At 50.3% G+C, this 15,077-nt stretch overlaps 1 protein-coding gene across 1 annotated transcript; it reads left to right on the forward strand.

The window, feature by feature from the left end:
• The first annotated feature begins 1,954 nt into the window (after positions 1 to 1,954).
• Positions 1,955 to 13,252, forward strand: CDC42EP2 (CDC42 effector protein 2). Its single transcript, XM_088137413.1, has 3 exons — positions 1,955 to 2,042; positions 9,881 to 10,115; positions 10,262 to 13,252. Exon 3 carries the CDS (start codon positions 10,273 to 10,275, stop codon positions 10,978 to 10,980), a length of 708 nt encoding a protein of 235 aa, XP_087993539.1. The 5' UTR covers positions 1,955 to 2,042; positions 9,881 to 10,115; positions 10,262 to 10,272; the 3' UTR covers positions 10,981 to 13,252.
• Positions 13,253 to 15,077: the final 1,825 nt, after the last annotated feature.

Below are 15,077 nucleotides of genomic sequence, written 5' to 3' on the forward strand. Positions count from 1 at the left end.
GGGGAAAAAAAAAACCCAGCAAACCAGGGTTAATCCAGCGTACACGATTCCTCCAGCCCTCCTAGCTGGGTTTGACCTCGCGCCAGGGACACGGTTGGTAAGCTCAGAAGTTTAATTTTCCTTGCTGGGCAGGGTAAGGTTCAGTTCTTCACTAAACAACTGTTGCTATGGGAAATAAAAATGTTGAAATACAGAAAGAAAGGGCCGTGTCTAGGAGAATAAGGATAGGGAGGGGGAAGAGCGCCCATGGGGTGTGGACGTTGGTTGCAAAGTGCAGCTTGCCAAGAGGCATGTGCCGACTTTCTCTGAACGATGAATGTTTAGGATTCATCCCTCTAAACCAGCATTTTTCAACCTTAGACACTTTAAAATGGGTGGACTTCAACTCCCAGAATTCCCCAGCCAGCATGAAGTCCACCCATTTTAAAGTGGCTGAGGTTGAGAGACTCTACTCGAAACTTTGCATGATGCTGCTAGAAATCCAGATCGGTTTTTCCAGGGAGAAAATGTTCTCTGCACGATGCAAAATTGGAGGCCGGCATCCTGGACTGAAAGGTTGAGGGTGCCAAGGAGTCATCACCATCAGCCAAGGAGGAATTCAATTTTGCAACCCCGGGCATTTTAATTGAATCTTTTCCCCCCCCCCCCCACGCGATTCAGACGCTCTAAAAGCTGCCTGATTCCATCGCTGCCTTGCCAAAACCCAGCCTGTAATTTTAAAATTCCCCTTTATTTAGGTAAACGCGTGGGAAAAGGGCAAGGCGAAGGGCCCCATCCTGCACAATCATTTCCCCCGCTTGGTTTATTTCCAACCATGCCCTCCTGCAAGCTGGCTTAGAATAGGACTCCAACACCCATCCCGTCTTTGAAACCTCGGCACTGTAGATTTTTAGCTGAGCAAAGGCATTTCCCTAAAACGGATCTTGGATTTATTTTCTCTTTGGTGTCTCTGGAGACGTTGCTTTTGTGTTTTCTTCCAAAGTTGCAACTGCTGACACATGGAAATGTGATGAAGGAAGGAATCTTCCACCGTGAAAACGCCCAGAGATCCCTTAATGGCATTTTAATGGTTACAACAACCCTGCGAGGGTGGTCCGAGCAAAATTAAGGACTCGTTCTCCCCGGCCACCCAAAGCGCAGCTTAACTTGGGAGATCTCTCACTTTTGAACCCCACACTTTATTTGTTCCATAGCATTTAGGCGCTTAAAAGGATAATAACAGAGTGCCGTTTCTCAAAGCTCTTTGAATGCTTGCACAGACACCTGCGAAAGAGGAAAATGCACATTTTACGGGTTTCGTTTAACCCTAAAATCCATTGTGGAATCAGGGGCAGGAACACCTTTTTAAAAAGAGCGATTCGTTTTTAAACCTGCAAGGGTTTGGAATGCAGGTTCATACAGCCACTTTTGAGAACCATCATGTGCTCTTTCCGGCTTAACCAAGAATGAATGCCTGGGGTGGAATATCAGACCAGGATTAACCCTGTTTGGTCTTAAAGGAACATTTTTTGCTCTCCTAGCACACTAAACCCTGGAAGGGAAACACTGTAGGCACTCACTCGGGTTTGCACAAAGACAGTAGGCCCGAAAAACGGCTGGAAAATTTTAGGCTCAACGTCTTATGCAAGTCAGGGTTAAATCACAAACCATGGTTTAGTTCACTACCAATGGAAATGGTCAGCTTCGCTCCCTGTGCAAAGCAAAGCTATCATGTGGGGTGGTTTGGATTTAGCCACAGTCTTTGGTTTGCAGGCTGGGGGGGCTGACCCAACGCAGGCGGGAGACCCTTGAATAAACCACGATTGAGCAAGCCTCTGGAGCGCCTTGCTGAAGAAAGTTGCAAGGTGAAAAGCGCCGGGGCGGGGCCAGAAGGAGGGCGGGGCTTGGAGAGGCGGCCAGCTCGGATTGGCTGGGGCGCGCGGGGGCGGGGCGCGGGGGTTGGCGAGCGCTGGCCAGCGAAGCTTTTAATCTTTCTGCTCCGAGTTGGTCGTGGGAAGGCAGCTCGTCCCGCGTCCGCCGCCTGCCGGGACCCTCGGCGCTGAGTAAGTGTTGGCAAGGGAAGAAAGGGAAGGCTCCCAACGGTGCTTTTCCCCCGCATCCTCCGCTCTGTATTTCTGGCAGCCCCTTTCTTGCTTTAATCCTCTTTTTCGGCATCGGCTCACCCCTCGAGGGGTTCCGGGGCCCCGATTTTCCGATCTTGGGTTGGGCTTCCCGGTTCGGGTTGGGAGCCGGAGGGACGCGCTTTGCCCATGCTCAGAGGCTCCGAGGGTCTCCTGTTGGCCTCCCTGCCACGATCGACGCGGCGGGTTTCTCTCGCTTCTCCGCCGCTCCTGTTTCTCCACGTGTTCGAGCCCGGGCGCTGCGGCGGCTCTTCCCGCGGGGCGAAACGTGTGAACGCGGAGGAGGGGAGACGCGGGTTCCTCGCCTGCGTGTCGGGAAGGGAGTGGCGGGGGTGAAATCCGAATTCCCCTGCTTCCGGGGCGCTTCCAGATGGGGCGAGGCGGACTTTTCCCAGCTTCGGGGAAACGATCTGCGCCGCTCGGGCTTCCCGGTTTCTCTCGGGGGGGACAAACCTGGGAGTCACCGGTGCTGACGATGATTCAAGGTTTGCTTTGGGGGCTGCTTTTTCGCTTTTTTCTCCCCCCCCCCCCCTCGCCCGGCTGGCGCTCTTCCCTTTCATTCTGCGTTGTAACATTGATTCGCGATTGTTTCCGCGACTGTTTCTCTCTTTCAAAACCGTTCAAAAAGCTGCTGGATGTTTTGCTCCCCAAATGCAAACAAACGAGCCTTCAGACAATCCGGCCAGCCTCTGTCCCGCCCAGCTCCCCACCCCTGGGCCCACACCGAACCGATCTAGGCTGGATTAACCTTGGTTCATGGGCTAACTGGGTTAATGGCTGTCCTGCTGATTGGGGTCTGCAGGACTGGCCCGGGACCTCCGCCATAAAACACAGGTAAAGTTAAGCGGAGAAGCTGAGTTGGCTGGGGAAACGGAGCTGCTGCGGGTTCGCTTTTGGGATCCTGGCTTAGAGGGTCGTGTGAACCCAGCCAGTGTGTTGTAAATGGGTCTGGGGTGTCTCACAAACGCAACCTGGGTTTCATCTCCCTGCCCGACAGCAGCTTCAGAGTTGAAGCAGGCAGTTGGGGGTCACAGCTGGGGCTGCACATTCAATGCTCCCAAATACGGGGGGGGGAGGAGCACTGTGGAAGCTGCTAAGATTTCAGTTTTAACATTGCAGGAAAGCTTCCATTCAGAGTAGCCCACCTCAACGGCCCTCCTTCTCGCAGCTCTTGGTGTTTACTTTTCCGGGATAGATTGCTCCCGGGCCTGGAGGCTCCCTTTGGCGAACTAGCCATTGGTAGGCTTCTCCTGTTCCTCTGTCTCCCTCCCCAAATGTCTCAACCTGGCCTCTTTTTCAAAGCCATGGGTATGGGGGGGGGGGGGCACGTGGTGGCTGTGAGCCCCAAAGGATGCAAAAGTGAAGGGAAGATGGAGAAAAAATTGCTGGGGGATATGCATGTGTTTTAAATCAGTTTTGTCCAATCTGGGGCCTTTCAAACCCCCGCCTGCCCCCAAATCTTGGTGATTCTGGGAGTTGTAGTCCAGCACTCATGGAGGATATGAGTTTGGGGGAAATGCTGTAAATTAAAAGTCCAAATTTTTTCCCCCCCTTTTCTCACACATTGCATGCTGCAAAACCCTTGCAGGTGGGTATTAAAAGAGCAGAAGAGCAGGCCGGGCCGGGCTTTGACCCTGCCGTTGGCAACCCCCGGCCCTTTCGGCCTCGAAACGAGCTCTCGGGGAGCCGTTTTTCTTCCTTTTTCGGGGCAGGAAGACTCTGGAACGACGTCAGGCGCAACCGTTTGCAGAGCAACAATGGCTGTGCAGAGCGGCAGAAAACAAGCTGAGCGCCGTGAAAAGCAGGCATCTCGCGTCACGCTGCATTTCGCACCCCTTGCTATATTTGGGACGTGCCGCCGAGCGACCTGACAGCCTTTTGGGGGGGGGGGGTGTTTTGCCGATGTTGAAACGTTGAGCCTTTCGCAACAGGGTGGAGCATCCTGACTTTGCCTCTGATCTCCAAACTCAGCCAAGTAATGTAACACTCTAGCGTGTGAGCGGACTGACTCACATCCCAAGAGCACGACGTCAAACCATGTTGGGGGAAACCCCCCCAGTTCTGCCCTTCCAACTTGCACCCCTCGGTGGTCAGCGATTAATTGCCATGGGTGCCCCCCTCCCCTTGCAAACGCCCCGGCTACATTTCTTGCAGCGTGCAAAATCCGTGCCTCGTAATACCTGCCCCGGGAGCGGCTTTGTAACTGAAACGCCCCGTCGACTTGGCCCCATCCTAGTTGAAGCTATCTTGGGTTGCAGTTTAGCCAGGCTGGGGGGGTGGGGGGGTAGATGAATTCTTCTTAAAATGGCTACGGGAATGTTGGCGATGGAATAATTGGGCCTTTTACATAGTTGGCGGATCCGAGGAACAGATGGTCTGACGGGCGCTTACGCCTTAATCGCGACCAGATCTTAAAAGGAGTTTGCTGGATTACATGGAGGCAATGCTCCAAAATGCTGCAGTTTAAAGCATTAACCCGGTTTAGTGTGTTGACCTCGCCGTGCAGCGAGAGGGTGAGGATCTTGGAATACGGTCACCGAGATTGACGCATTTTGGCTTAGTGGAACGCGGCGACGCCGATCCTTGCGATGATTTGACTTCTGTCCCTTGCACAATATTTTGATGATGGTTTGCCAAGCCCGGTTTATGGCTTAGCACCAGGGATCTCGATTCCAGGCTGTAATTCTGAATGCAAACATTGCGGGAAGTTGCCAAAACAGTGATTAGAAAGTCTATGTTTCATGTTACGGAACTGTAACTAAAACCACGTTTAAGCGTTTGTCCTGGCCACGCTCACTCCCCCCCAAAAGTCAGGTATGAAGTGTTTTTCTGTGGCTTTTCTGATTTTGCCGTGAACCACCTAGCATGATTATTTAAGACACAAGGCTGTGTACATCTTACGAATAAATAAATGCTTCCTGGCTTAGCTCAGAGCACTCTATAAATCTGTCAGTTTGGGATTATCGTGAAATGTGGTCTGCATGTTTGCGGAATGAGGTTTTTAACAGCGTGACTTTCCAAAGCCGCTTCGTACGTTCAGACCAGAAAGCTCCTGATCTGAAGCTTAGTTTCTCTACTTTGGGGTCCGGCCTTTCATTCACATGTTCCTGTGCTGGCTGACGGCCGTGGAAAATTACCATCTCTCAGGTCAGCTCGGCCACACCACGTTGGTTTTGCACGGCCGCTGCTGCAAAAACTTTGGGTGTGTCTCCAAATCACGCGGAAACGGCTGGAAGAATTAACCTGGCAGATCGGTTGGAGGCCGCCCTAGCTGGTTCCAGTTGGCCCTGGATTATTTTATAATGCTATTTTGAACCAGATCTTTTGCTGCATGGGCGAGAAAAGAGTGTTCTTTGCCCTCAAGCAAACAGTTTGCAGCCTGAACGCTTGCTGTGGGGAGAGGTCACAGAGAAGGAAGGAAGGAAGGAAGGAAGGAAGGATGGGAGAGAAAGCTATATATAGGCAAAGATCTGGATCTATAAAAAAACAGATGTAGCAAGGGGGAAGTTATATGGCAGAGACCAAACGGGTTGAACAGGGGATTGCAGAGATGAAGTTGGAAGCACCCCTCTTTCTTTCAGTGCCGTTCCAGGCTAAACTACCTCGCAGGGTTGTTGTGAGAGCACGCCCTCTCGGAAGAAGGCAGGGATGTGCGGCTGTAGGATGAAAATAGGGGAATCATGCTGAGCATTGCCGGCGTTCTGTCTGCAGTGCCGGAAATGTCATTAACAATACGTCTGTCGGGGCAGTTGTGGTTACATCGAAGGTGCCAACCAGCCCTCTTTCAGCTAGGTGGCATGACAGGGCCCCTCATCAGATGGATGTTGTAGTCGGCGTTCGGGAGGGGGCTGTGCCACAGAAGGCTGCAGTAGGACAACCAGGAGCCGGAGAAATTTGACCGTGGTTGATTCTGCAACCGGTGTATCCTGGCTGAAATTGAGTGGGGTCCCGCCGTAGGGTGGCATGGCTCCCCGTTGAGTCCAGGGCATTGTGCAAAATCAAGGCATCGTTTTGTGGCTGAGTGGCAGGACCCAGACGTCAAATCAGTCTTGAAGGTGGGGGGGGACTTTTTGGAGAGAAAATGCAAGGCTGGACGTCCACTGCCTTCTGCTGGGTTCAGGCCCTTCCCCTCATTCCCACTTAAAACAAAATGGCTATCTCATGCATGAGATCATCTCTCTTTTTGATGGTTTTGGGTGGTTTTTAAAGTTTGGGGTTTCATTGTTCTTTTTCATCGGACACCGGCCAGAGATGGGGGCTGCGTCGATCGGAGAAATACACCGATCCATTTGCAAAGGGAGAATTTGCAGGACCGCGTTGGAAAATGCACAGTGTGGCCCTTGAAAGGAAGATGTGATCCTCTGCTGGCGTGGTGGAACGAGCAACCGTGGTCCACGCAGTGCGGTGGCCGTGGATTCTTTCAGCCCCGGGTGGTGGTCTTTGGACAGGCCTGCTCAGCTTTGTAAGAGAAAAAGCCAGCCTGGGCGGGTGGATGAGTGAGTAAGCTAGTTCCCGACCTGTCTTCTAGGCTTTTCCCTTTCCATCCTGTGAACAACAGCTTAGGACAGTGTTTCTCAACCTCTGTAACTTTAAGATGAGTGGACTTCAACTCCCAGAATTCCCCAGCCAGCATGGCTGGCTGGGGAATTCTGGGAGTTGAAGTCCACCCATCTTAAAGTTACAGAGGTTGAGAAACACTGGCTTCAGATATGGACTCTCTTAGCAAATTTGAAGTAAGAGCTGTGTGTTTGTGTGTCCATGTGTGAGAAAGACCAGAACCAGCATCCGCCAGACACCGCACACAAAGCTGGTTTCACCCCTCCGTTCTCGTCTCGGGGACCACCGGTGGGGAATTGGCGTGTGCAACGCATCCGGATTCTGCAAAATGGCGTTGCTGTTGCTCCCAAAGGCGAGACAGTTTGGCACCGGGGAGGGGGAAATGCGCTTGGGCATCTGGCTCAGCCCCTCCCTGTGGCGTGGTGGGCAAAGGAGACGCGGTCGCACCTTTGGTTGGCTGTTTAGAAAGGGTGTTGGAGCAGGGAGGGGAAATAGGACCGCAGAGGTGAGCACCTGGACCCCAAGCCGGGGTGCGGCCCTCGCCAGGTGCCCAATAAATCCAGCCCTTGGCACCAGCTTCAGTGGAACCCTCTCCAAAATAGAAGCACGTTCTCTTGGCACCGAGCAACGCATTATAATTCCAGCCCTCGCGGCTTTCGACCGTGTGCTTTATTAGGTGAGCAGAAGGTCCCTTGTCTAGAAAGGAACAGACATCATAGAAGGCTTTAATTACCTTTAATTAAAAGATTTAATTAAAGAAGGGTTTCAGCTCGCCGTCATCAAGCACAGAGGTCACCTTTCTGTGCCAATTATAGCTGGCTTTTCTTTTTCGTTTAATCTGTCGCTTTATTAAAGGTTTTAAGAAGGAAGGATGAAAACGAATGCAAGCTTGTATAAAGCAAGGAAGAGAAAGAGGTCAAAAAGACAGCTCAACGTGCAAGGGAAGGGGGGAAAAGGAAAAGAAAAATAGAAAAGAAAGAAAAAAGATACGAAGACGTGGCTTCCAATCTTCTTTACAGCAGTTATAAGTACCATTTTAAGTTTACCTCTTACTCTGTGGTCTCTTCTTTCTATAATCTATCCGGTCTAATCCTCAAAACCATAAATCATAAGTGTATTTTTTTCTGTTTCATGCAAAAAGTCCATAAGGGGTTTCCAGTCAGCAAGAAACGTAGATATTGTCTTTTTTTCTGATCAGAGAAGTCAATTTGGCCATCTCTGCAAGTTCTGTCATCTTCCCCAACCATTCCTCCATAGTGGGTAATGTCCCGAATCTTTCCGATCACAGCTGGCTTTTCATTTTGAGCCTTAGGAGACAAATTGCGGGCCCCAAATTAGCCCTTCTCCTCGCATCCCGCATATTTTAGACGCCACTCCGAAGCTACGCCCTCCACGCTCCTTCCTACTGTTTTGCAGCACAACAGGCCTGCGAGGCAGACTAGAAGTGGCAAGGGATGTTGTGATGATGGTGGCTGGCCCTGGGCCACCCAGGGAGTCTCAGAGCTGAGTCATTCCTAATGATAATTCACGGAAAAGAAAACCCATAATTATCTTTGTTACAGCTGGGTAGGACTTAATGCAGCTTCAGTGAAGCAGGGGAGAAATGTGACTGGCCCAGGGTCAGCTCAGGGTTTCATAGCAGAAAAGTAGCATTGTTGTTCTTGCTATTACCCTTAGTTACCTTAATTAACAACAAAAATAAGGGATCTTTTCTCCAGGGATTGCAGACAAGTTCTTCCTTCCTTCTGTCACAACAAACCTGCGAGGTAAACTGGACTGGGCATTGGGGGCTGAGCGGGGATTGGAACCCAGCTCTTCCCACCAGTAACCTGAAATTCCAGCTGCTTTCAAGAATCTCTTTCCACGTAAAGCAGATCGGTTTCGGCTCTCTGCCCAGTGACACCAGATGGACTTTCTGAAGCCTTTGGGGGCCAAAAGCCCATCAAGTGATGCCCTTAACCAATAGTTGAACTTTGCAAGGGTGCTGTCCAGCTTTCCATCATCCTCAGCCAGCTTGGTTCTCTGTTCGTTGTCAGAGACAAGATGCTGGGTGGTGTATGTAATGATATGTGGGAATGACCTTGGGAGACGAGGTAAAAAGATGCTGCCAAGGGAACGGTCAGATAAGAGAAGGCATAGCCCTCAGCTGCATAATGGGTGGGGAAAGAGACTCAGAAAGGAACCTCCATAACATCTCAGGCTGTAAAGGATTTGTACTTGTACGGCAGGAGATTTTACTTTTAGACTTGCAAGTTTCTGTTAATGTAGCCTTACCATGAAGTAGAATTAGCTCATCTGGTTATGATTCCTATCTGGTTTACCCCACAAGGCTGACATCAATCTTGCAAGCATGAAAAACAATTGCAAGGGATTTGTGTAGATCTATAGATAGAGCTCAGATGTACACAGGTATGTGTGATGAAATGTGGGAAAGTCCTTGGGAGATGGGGCAAAGGGACGCCGCCAAGGGAACAGTCAGATAAGAGGGAACATAGCCTGCAGCTACATAGTGGGTGGAAAAAGCAACTCAGAAAGGAACCTCTGTAACATCTCAGGCTGTAAAGGAGACGGTGGGAGATTTGTACTTTCAGACTTGCAAGCTTCTGTCAATGTAGCCTTACAATGATGTAGAATTAGCTCATCTGGTCGTGTGCCCTGTCTGGTCTACCTGGCAAGGTTGACGTTGTAATCCCAGGAATTGAGAAGCAAGTATTATGGTGGATCTTGCGAGTCAGATGCCTGCTCTCCTCTCCATTGGCAGTGTCAGAGATGGCCTGTTTTGGCCAAAAGGCAACCCTAACCTTGAAATCAGAAGTGGCTTAGTGGCTTCACTAAAGGACTTTTTGGAAGGGTTGGAGAGATATGTGTGAAGTGGTAGCCTAGCCTGTTTGTTAGTTAGCAACCCTCGCAGATGTCAGTGGAACCAGATTTGTGTGGGAAGGTATACAAATGCTTCGATGCACAGTTTGTGGTCAGGGTTAAGTGAGTGCCTTTGCACATGGTATCTAAACCCCAATTGGCTGGGTTCTCTGATATGTTAAGCCATGAATGATGATTTGCAGTTCCTGTTCAGCTGGGTTGACTTCTCTCCTGAAATCGATTATTACACCACGGCTTAGTGCAAAGAGGAAAACGGGCTGGGTTTAGGGAGGGTTCCCCCTTCAGAACAGCACATCTTCATTTTGGGGTTCTTTCCTTCCCAGCTCGCCGCACGTTGGATGGGACGGTGGGACTCACCCGAGATCGCACCAAGTTTTGTTTCCTTCTGGCGGCGAGATTTGCAGAAGACCGGGATGAGGTTTGCACTTTCCTCTTGAGTGTCAACACCTGCAGACCGACAAGGAGAGGCTTCTCCAAGGCCCCACCTCGGACACCAACAGAGGAATCTGCAGAAGATCCTTGGTGCTGACAAGGTTGGGGGAAATTGATCTTCCCGAGGTGAGTTTGCTCGCGTTTCACGGTGCCGTCCAACGGTGACGGACACCGCCCGTCTTTGCGTTTTGAACTGCCCGCTTGGTTTGCTCCTGATGGTCCAGCTTGGCCCTTGAACCCTCTGTTTCTTTCTTTTTTCCCTCTCTTTCTAGCATTGGGCAAGATGGCCACCACCAAAGTGCCCATCTACCTGAAACGAGGCAGCCGGCGGGGGAAAAGGGAGAAACTGCGAGATATTCTCTCTTCCGAGATGATCAGCCCGCCCCTGGGAGATTTTCGGCACACGATCCACATTGGGAGCCAGGGGGAGAATGACATGTTTGGAGACATTTCTTTCCTTCAAGGGAAGTTCCATCTCCTGCCCAGATCGGAGAACGTGGATCCCGACGGGAACAGACGCTTCGTGGTGCCTTTTGAGTTCTCACGGACTTCGACGATCTCGGGATACGAGGCCCAGCCGTTGGACATCCCATCGCCGCTGCTCAAGAACGCCATTTCTTTACCGATCATCGGCGGCCTGCAGGCTCTGACGCTACCTTCCACCCAAGCCCCTCCGAAGCCGCCCCGTCTTCACCTGGATGACAGAGACCACGCCGCCCCGCAGACAGAGGTCCACGCCCAACCTCTGGCCAACAACGGTTGGACTTCAGAGGCCCTGGAGGGCTCCAACCTCCAACCCCCAGCCCCTCTGAACGGCTTTGCCGAGGGGGAAAACCCGGAGGAGCCTTTCTTATCCCACGCCGGATCCCTGCTCTCTCTTCACGTAGACCTGGGCCCCTCCATTTTGGATGACGTTCTAGGGGTCATGGAGAAGCACCAGATGGAGAACGTGGACTTGCGAGAGTCTGGCAGGCAGGAGATTCTCACATGATGCGGGTCCGTCTGCTGGAAGGACTCCTAAAATCGGGCGCTTTGTGGAAGAAGGGGTGTGTTATTGTTGACTGGGCTGTGTGACGTGGACGTTTGGGATGTGGGTGTGTTTGTGGAAAGGGGTACAACTTATGAAAGGTACAACTGCCTTCCGACTTCCGGCCTTTTAATTGACAGCTTCTCTTTCTTTCGTGCATCGTGTAGCAGCAAAATCAGTCTTTGCAACAGCCTTTTCCTAACCCGCTGCCCTTCTCTCGTTCTCCTCCAGCCCAGCTGCTGGCCTGCTGTAGGAGGAGCATGGGAGGTGTAGTCTGACCCAGAAGGCGCCAGGCCTGCAAAAGTTATCCTACACACATCACTGCCACGCTGCCAAAACCTGTATCGAAACGGCATAATAAATTCCTCGTGGTCGACTACTTATCCTTCACTAAAAGAAGGAAGATGACCGGGAAGACAAAATTGTAGCCGCCAAGAGTTGGGTTGATTGTATGTTCTTTTGTGTAGGAGGGGTGGGAATTAAGTTACGTTGGCCTGGTTGCCCAGGGCTGTTAGCCCGGTTTGGAAAGAGCGTGGCTCTCTACGTGTTGCAATATAAACAAAAGTCAGAACTGGGCTGTATTTCTGAATTTTTCGATAGGAATGAAGCGCCCCGTCGCTCGTTTGGCTAGAGGAGAGTTGCGGTTGCCCGATGCACAACGCTAAAATGTACCCAGCATGATGTTGCTGGCCCAACAGATGGTCCCTATTTCCAAGGGTCTCCTGAAAGCTTTGCCTGTGGTCCCCTGTAATGGGGGCTGCCAAACTGTGATTTCGGATGGGACTGAGAAAAAGGATGTGACCCTTGGGGAAGTCACGATCTTCACTGTATGGGAAGGCTTAATGACATATAAGTTCAGGACGTTGGTGGCATGCTTGTCCCCCCCATGGGGGCGAGATTTTCAAAAGCTGCTGGGATCTGTTGAAATTGGGGCCGATTTTTAGGGAGAGGGCTAGAAAAACACCACTCCTGGTGTGGGTGAGATGGCCCTAGGTCAAAGTTTCTCAACTTCAGCCATTTGAAGATGTGTGGACTTCAACTCCCAGAACTCCCCAGCCAGCATGGCTGGCTGGGGAATTCTGGGAATTGAAGTCCACACATCTTAAAGTCCCCGAGGTTGAGAAACACTGAACTAGATGGACTGATCTTGGGTGTTCCTGTTTTCAATGTATTTTCTCATTTATTTATTTTCTCCTTTTTGGATCATCCTTCACGATTGTTTATCCTCCCTGTGCAGGACAGCACTGAAAGATTTGTTTAAGCATTTTTCAGGGGAGGCATCAATCACGTCTCGTTGGACTAACAAAGCGTGGCTTTGTCCCTGAGTGGGTGTCTCCCCCCTCCCCGTCGTGCCCATCTGTTGTTGCGAAAGCTGTTTTCGCACGGAGATTGAACATCTCCCTTGCATAAGGCTGCCCTTTGCGGTCGGAGGCAGAGAGGCAGGGCCGAACGGGGCCGAAGAAACCACGCCAGCGGGGCGAAAGTAATTCAGCCTCTTGAATCAGAGCCGCAGAATTTATTGCGATCTTGCAGAGGCGCATCCTTCGAAAACGCTCCCGTCTTTGCTCCAAAACGCAGAAGCAAAACTTCCGTAACGTGGAAGGGGCAGGCCGGCGTATTGCCCCGTTTCAGAGTTTATTCAGAAGAAAAAAAGAAAAGAGTTGGTGGTTTGAAGGGTCTCAATTAACTTCTGGGACCCCCTTCTGTTTTCCTGGGGTTTCCCTGAAGCAGCTGGTTTATTGTTCAGCTGGGGGGAAAAACAGATGCGTCTGTAGTTTTCCTGCTTTGTTTCCACAAAATCAGACGCGCTCATGCGTGGAGGGGACCGTTGGGCTTCCTATTCTTCATTCTCCCCGTTTTAAGTTCCTTTTTTAAAAATTAGCAATGGGAGGGTGCCACGAATCCGCCCTCCCGTCTCTGTAGGTAAGCGGGGAGCTGCTTCAGATCCGGGTAGATAATGTTGGTGCCTGCATGGATTATGGTTTGTTTAATCATGGATGAGCCTGGATCAGGCGTGTGAAAGCAACCCGTCTTGCATCAAACGGTATTTGGGGACTGCCAGTCCTAGAGAGCGGGTCTCTTGTCATCGCCAAGGAGAGCCTAAAGATGCCAGGAATTGAATTTGGAGCTTCTTGCACGCAGAGGGAGAATTTGGCTGCTGATTTATTTCTGATTTTTATTTTTCTTTCAAACCCCACTGCTCGGCCTGAAAGGACCCCAGGAAAATAATAATTTTTTTTTAAAAAATGGGTGGCCTTTGCTACCTCTTGGAGCAGTGAGTTCCGCAGTTAATCTCCCACTATATGAAGAAGTCCTCCGGGAGGTCTCCAGATTTTTCCTCCATTCATGACCCAACCAGGGTGCAGCTTTGCAATCTTTGGGGTTAAGAGCTCCAGGCATTGAAGTCAGTGCTTTGCAGTTTGGGGGAACCTTGGTGGTTGGGAAAATTCATATAATCAGGGTTACTGCCCTGGGCAGAATCAGCTCCAAGTTTTTGTCTGAGCTTTTGTTTAACCACAATTCATTTTATACTCTGCCTTTTCTCGAAAGTGACACAGACACTCTTCTTGAAAGCACCTTGAGGCTCACCGACATTTCTCTGCCTCCAGACACCCTTTTGTGATGCCTCGAGATTTCTGATTTCCCCGTGTGACTCATTTGCAAAAATCCTCCTAATAATTAGATCAGTGTTTCTCAACTTTGGGAACTTTAAAATGTGTGGACTTCATAGCTGGCTGGGGAATTCTGGGAGTTGAAGTCCACCCATCTTAAAGTTGCCAAGGGTGAGAAACACTGAATTAGATGATGATTTATTTGGCCTGCTGCACAGCTAAGCACCAGCTTCTTATTTGGGCCCCACCGGGATGAGCAAGGAGTGTTTTACTACGCCTGGGCACACCTACCTTGGCAGACATTTTGGGAGTGCGCCCACATACAGGCTCTTCAAACGTGCCTGCCCAGCAAGATGTCTGCCTGGTTCTGCTTTTAGTCATTTTCCTAATTTCAATTTGCTCCACTCCACTCTGCCTTAATCTCTGCACGTATCACCCAGCCGTGCAACATCGGTGCCCGGTTCACTTCTCCGCCCAACCGCAAGCAATGCTGGGTGGGGTCCCTTCCCTGCCTTTTTTTTTTTTAAAAAAAATTGCAAATCCTTGCACAATGGCCGGGGCGCCGTTGCTGCGTCGTTGGGACTTCTGAAGGAAAAAACGACAGGCTTTTTAGACGCCGACATTGTTTTCTGCCTCCCAAGTTTTGCAAGGAAAGAGAAGCTGTTCAGGTGGAAGAGGTCCTAAGTTGGTTGCTGGACTGGGGAAGAAATCTGGCTGGACTTTTATAATATTTGCATTTATTTATGAACGTGAAGGTGGTGCATGGGGTGTGCAAGCTGGGCCTAAAAGGGTTAAGATCACCCAATTACTCTTACCCATCGGTTCTTTAGGGGGAGACTTTTTTTCCTTACCTACAATGCACCCCCCTTTTCTTTCACCTGGTCTGCATTCACACAATACCCTAAGCCATGATATCACATTTAAAGGGTGGGAGGGGTTTTGGAGAGCATCTAGTTCAGTGTTTCTCAACCTTGGCGACTTTAAGATGGGTGGACTTCAATTCCCAGAATTCCCCAGCCAGCATGGCTGGCTGGGGAATTCTGGGAGTTGAAGTCCACCCATCTTAAAGTTGCCAAGGTTGAGAAACACTGATCTAGTCCAACCCCCATTCCAAGCTTGAATTAGTTTGAATTTGGCTTAGTCTGCTGTGTGAACCCAACCATTGTGGGTTGAAAATCTTGATTTATGGCATGATTGTTTTCCAATAAACCATAGTTAAACTCTGGCTTAGTATAACATGTACATATCTAGGGATAGGTTCGACTTTAGGAAAGGTGATTATCCTAATGGTTATTAAAAAGGATGGCTATTAATTTTAAAAGCAGTTTGCCACTGTTTTGCTGCTAGCACTATGAACTCCGTAGTGCCAACCTGCCTTTTATTCCTGTGTGGTTTTTTTTTTAACTTGATTTATATCCTGCCATTCTACTCCATTAAGCACTAACAGAA

Source organism: Python bivittatus, unplaced genomic scaffold (genome assembly GCF_059951505.1).
Source record: "Python bivittatus isolate LINGU-HERP-01145 unplaced genomic scaffold, Pbiv_v1 ctg000180_np1212, whole genome shotgun sequence".
Classification (NCBI taxonomy): domain Eukaryota; kingdom Metazoa; phylum Chordata; class Lepidosauria; order Squamata; family Pythonidae; genus Python; species Python bivittatus.

Bases quoted from the DNA above. Each gene is read 5' to 3' on its own strand.
- CDC42EP2 (XM_088137413.1), top strand. From the start codon at position 10,273: ATGGCCACCACCAAAGTGCCCATCTACCTGAAACGAGGCAGCCGGCGG.